Raw genomic sequence first — 5,243 nt, 5'->3', positions numbered from 1 at the left:
TTAGATCTCATGAGTTTCTCTGTTGAGTGATCTGTTACAAATCATCACTGTGTGATGATGCTTCAATCGGCTTAAATCTTTCAGTTGCCTGGAGTGTTTTGAGAGCGCTTTGTGTTATTTTTGTATCCTTTTTCAATTTTTTGTTGTTCTCAGAATTGATTGTAATCCAAAGTCTGGATGGCTATCTCTTGCAAAGTGTTTTAGACTTCCTGAGCAAGTTCAACAGTACAATTCCTCTTGTTCAAAGCTAGAGAGACCTTGTCGTTCAGCTTAACTAAGCCCCTCTTATCAGGAGTCGAATCTTACACATTGATGATTTCATTCAAATAAAATCAGATCATCTCGAGGTTAGCGCTGAATCCTGATCTGCGGCCTGCCCTTGCTGTCTGCCCAGAGTCTAGTTTGTTTACTTTTAGAAATGTCAGATTTCAAATCCGGTGCAGATGAGTGGAAGACTTGATTCCTGGAAACATCAAGTCCAGAAAGCTGGCAGTGATAACTCAGCTATATATGTATGTCAATCTTCTCACCAACCATGCCGCCGAACCAAAGCGTCCATGTTCACCTCACTCGAGGACCTTAGCGTTTATCTTATAATAACATTGAAAAGGGTGGGTGCAGAAAAAGTATTGAGATGAGATTTCAAAAATCAAGTTTCAAAATTTTGAGAAGCTCAATGAAGGAAAGTTTCTTGGAACGACAAAATGAAGTTTTTTTCAAAGAAAGCCCTATAACCAACCAAAAAACTTTCAATCCATCATATTATTTGAGTCGAATCACTTCATAATTCCTCCTCAGATTAGGACCTGGTGAATTTTATTATGGGTATGCCACACACTCATTACAGACTGTTATTTAGCGGAAAGATTCCAAGAAAGAATTTTAACATATATAATTTTCTTGTAAAAAGCAATACAAGATCAGTGAAAAGGATGGCTTACCAGATGGGTTGGTGATGGCAAGACAAGTGTAATCTTGAGTGTTCTTGCAATCTATTGATAAAAAGAAAAAGAAAAGTATGATGATCAGTGTTGAGTGTCATGAGGATTATATTTCCTCAAAAACATCATGTTTGAACAAGGAATACATGAATTTTTCAACGAACTATATTTTGTATCTTTAGTAATATCAATGATACTATCTGGCCCATAAGTATCACATTTCTCAGAAGCAGCGATAGGAGCGGTTGCGTTGTTGGTCAATTGACAATTTTGCCCAGCTGTGACAAAAAATTCAAACATCAATCATCAGTTCAATAATTTGGATTACGTCTAAATCGTAAAACATTTTTCTCAGCTTATAGAGAAGAACTCAACTAGTAGTCAAGCTACAAGTTCGACAATGATGGTACACAATCGAATTGCCTAGATCCTTCACACCACAGACTTAAAGAATATAATGTCAATTTTAGTCCAAAGTAATCCTTAGCCTTGAATTCTAAATGACTAGAAAGTATCAAAAAAGAAAGATACTAACTGTAACCTGGTGCAGCGTCAATTGGCCAACTTGGAGCTGGAAGTGTTTTGGCAGGGGCATCTTCCAAGCTTGCGTCACAAGTGAAACTGTCTGCTGAAGCTGCAAGACTTGACGATGCAAAGCAAAGCATCACAGACATCATGAATTGGATTTGGATATTCATCTTTTCAAAACTTGATGGTAAGAGAAATAATTAGAGATATGGATTTTAATATTCTATGTAAGAGACTGAAGGAATGTGTGATGATTGCTTGTTGGGATTCGTGTTTGCTCACTCAGTCTCTATTTATATCTGTTGCTATCTGCTTACCTCGCCTCACCCTATTGTTTGATTGATTTAACCGTACCAAGAACGCACGGGCCTTTTCGCCATGACGAGGCACAAAGCATGTATTTTCATCACATCCATCGATAGACTATCAATTCTAAACGCTATGGCGGCGAAACACCCTTCCTCATGGGTGCAGCCTCGTTTGGCTTGAGTACATAATCCTCCTTTTCCTGCTTCTTTTGGGTAAGAAGATTCTAGAAAATAGTTTGATTTTGATTTTTCAAGTTGTAGGAAATACTTCACCTTCCATTTCTCCATTTGGTTTGAGATAGAATTTCACGGATACCAATCATATGTACAAAGCTCAAGGCCACGTGCGATTGGATCGAATGTATTCCAAAGCAGAGATCATGTAAGTCACTCGTGCGCTGTTGTTTGAGCTGGGCGGTCCATTCTATTCTATAACATCATGTATTTTATTGCATAAAAGGGTCATCCTTCCCTTGCCTAGTCTATGTCTAGGTGAGGGAAGGTATCTAGCGGGAGTTGGGCCTCTGCGTAAGGATTTTATTTTGGTGAACTATCTCTACTGGGAGGCCTGTTTGTGGAGGAGGTTCACCAGGGACGTTCATTGGAGAGTTCTTCATTTAGTGAGAACTCTCTCTTGCCATCGGTGTTCCTCCTATCGTTCTTAAATTTGACTGTTGGGTGGGTGGGAGGTCAAAATAAGTTGGTTATCGATCTTATAAAATAGAAATAGTGTTTAAGATGGATTTGGGATGATTATGAAGGAGAGAGTTAGAAAGGTTTGGACGAGGGGAGGAGCGGGAACTGTTCAGAGAGCTGAGGTATTTGAGCGGGTTTGCTTTGCACTCTCTATGTGCTCTGACCTGTTCGCTAAACCGGATTGGGTTAAATTGCTCCTCATCTATTTCCCTTTCGTATTCACCTTTACACGACGTTATTCTCTTCATGGACCAATCTTGCATTTCGTGCCTCGAGCAAGAGGCAAGGAAGCTCACGAGGGACTTATCCAATGATGGAAAAAATAAAATAAAAAAGCATCCTTTTTGAGAACGGCTGTGGACTTGACTTGCCCTTTTTCAATTGTAAGATGGGTTGTAAAATTATAGTTTACACTCCTTGGATACAATTTTGCGACCATCATATTTCACGGAATGAAAAGTCCGTGAACGAAGAGACGCAAAATTCGAGATTCGATAAGGAATCTGGACTTTTACATGCTTCATTTTCTCACGAAGCTTAATGTTCGCAAATTTTACAAAATAAGGATCGTATTTTTCAAGAATGGAAGCCCTGAAGAGAATTTCGCGACTAAATATTTACATGGCTTTTCATTTCCGGACATTCAAGTTTGGGGAATGTTCGTAAAATTGAACATCTCTCCGAGAAAACTTGAATTTTACAGACATCACGATTTCGGAAACATCTTCTCTAGAGCGCAACCATCTCAATAAGTCTCATTCAAATTCAATGTTGCAATGTTTCAAAATTGGACTCAGTAAAAAACGGGTCAATTTTGCCGATTTCTGGTAGAAGGATGTTTCCAGAGAAGTGTCGTGGCAAATAGTGCGATAGAGTTGATTGATTCAAACCTTTGAGCTGTGTGGGATTGATAAAAAAATCCTGCTTTGATCTTGAACGTGCAATGAGTTTACCTCAGAAGTGCATACAATCTGGCTGGAGCGGACTGGTACGGTCCAGCGATAGGACTTACGCAGTTAGGTCAGTTTTCAAGCGTGGTTACACCTTCACACACGAACTTCAATGGAAGGAAAACCCCATACATAATCTACTCAGGCTCAGCGACATATATGGGTTGCACATTCACCGTCCTAGCCCTGATCTATTTTCAGCTACATAGACCTTTGAAACATTCCATTAGGTGATCGTCAGGCTGCGCATATGATGATGAGAAACCAGTTTCTGGTGCGATGTTGAACATACGCAGCAAGAGATACAGGTTGATACAAGACTTGTTGGACCAATGCAAAACTGTTATGTAGTAGCAATCTGCGGGTACCCATACGTAGTTAAAAGTTTAAGATGGAGCGAAGAATACCTGGAGTATTTCTCTCACTTTTCTCCCACGTTTCTTCAATCCAACTATCTATAACACTGTGTGTTAATTTTAACCACAACATTTGACTACCTTTCAAGATGAAGCATAGAACACTTCTGGCGTCTCTTTTAATTTTGCCCTACTTTGGTTCAGTTATCTGCAATTTGTTCACCAAAGTAGAATTGGGACCCATCAAAGATGATGACACTATACATGGTTGTCTTTCCGGTATGAAATGATGACCTTGTATCTGCGAATGTTTTGGCAACTTTGGCCCTGATCGTCAATTTGAAAGGATGATGGAGCTGATGTTTGATTCACTTTCATGCTTCATAGGTGAAAATGACATAAGAATTCAAGACGCTTTTTGGGATAGTGTACATGATAATTCATGGAAGAGCTTGACAACTACTGCTCATTGGCGCGCAACACCTACTAAAAACCAGATGCAAGGTAAGCCGATCTTGATTTTCCTAGAATTGCACTCATGAGAGGTGAATCGTCATTAATTGCTCAAACCTTCACGTGTGGTAGACAGTGTGCCTAACCAAGCAGATCGTGGCCTGAAAGCTCTTCTTTCAATGGTAGATAAGATAAACAGGGTATTCATTCCTAATGCGGCACCCGAGCATCGTCATGTAGTTGAGGATCTAAAAGTTCAGCTTGCACAGCATGCGTCCAAGGTTTTGGGACAACACTGGCCGTATCAAAATACGCTGATTGTTGACGAAACTGTTCAACATATTCTGAAATCTGCGTTGGCATTTAACATCTTCCAGACTCATACTTATCTCCGTGACAGAGCTGCGACAGGTCAATCTCAATATCGATTATCAGCAGCTTTTCTTACATCGAAACCTGCACATATATACGCCGGAGGATATCTAGCAAGTATTGGGTTTTTGAACATGGTAGAGCATCTTGTGATGGATGGTCTCAGAGACGAAGGGTTGTTTAGACAGTTTTCTTTGCGAGAAGATGCTTCAATACCTTCCAAGAGGCAATTGGCTGCTAACCAAGTAACATCCAGGATTGTGCACCAAAATTCTGTGCTTACATGGTGGAAGTGTCGGCTGAGCACCAAAGATCCATATTATTATATGTCCCGGAATGAAGTCACTGCAGAGAAAATAAAGAAGAAGCTCCGGGGTATTGAGTTTATTGGAACTCAAAACCACATGAATATTTGGAAGAGACTTGTTGGTGTGGCTGAAACCAGTCGTCTTTCCAAGAAAAAAAATGAAGACATATCATCACTTCTGAAAATCTATCCAACCGCAAAGTTTTTTTTTAGAAGACTGATGGATAATGACAACAAACATGACTCGGAGATTCTTGAAGAGTTGTGTGAAATATTGGAGATCTTTGATAGTTGTCATGATCACAGGGATAGGCGCACATTAAAATTGCTCA

The 5,243-nt window shown here is 39.7% G+C and overlaps 2 protein-coding genes across 2 annotated transcripts; one reads left to right on the top strand and one right to left on the bottom strand.

The window, feature by feature from the left end:
• Window positions 1-819: 819 nt before the first annotated feature.
• Window positions 820-1,639, bottom strand: MELLADRAFT_124211 (uncharacterized protein; the record flags this gene model as incomplete). The annotated part of the gene is made up of 5 exons (XM_007419145.1): window positions 820-848; window positions 942-992; window positions 1,106-1,219; window positions 1,317-1,385; window positions 1,477-1,639. 5 exons carry the CDS (start codon window positions 1,637-1,639, stop codon window positions 820-822), a joined length of 426 nt encoding a protein of 141 aa, XP_007419207.1.
• A 2,289-nt stretch (window positions 1,640-3,928) lies between these two features.
• On the top strand, window positions 3,929-5,243 carry MELLADRAFT_124329 (uncharacterized protein; the record flags this gene model as incomplete). The annotated part of the gene is made up of 3 exons (XM_007419153.1): window positions 3,929-4,058; window positions 4,167-4,283; window positions 4,365-5,243. Coding segments are annotated over 3 exons (1,126 nt in total), but the record flags the coding sequence as incomplete, so codon positions are not given.

The sequence above is a fragment of the Melampsora larici-populina genome, assembly GCF_000204055.1.
Source record: "Melampsora larici-populina 98AG31 unplaced genomic scaffold MELLAscaffold_134, whole genome shotgun sequence".
Classification (NCBI taxonomy): Eukaryota; Fungi; Basidiomycota; class Pucciniomycetes; order Pucciniales; family Melampsoraceae; genus Melampsora; species Melampsora laricis-populina.
This window is presented reverse-complemented; position numbering and strand designations above follow the sequence as displayed.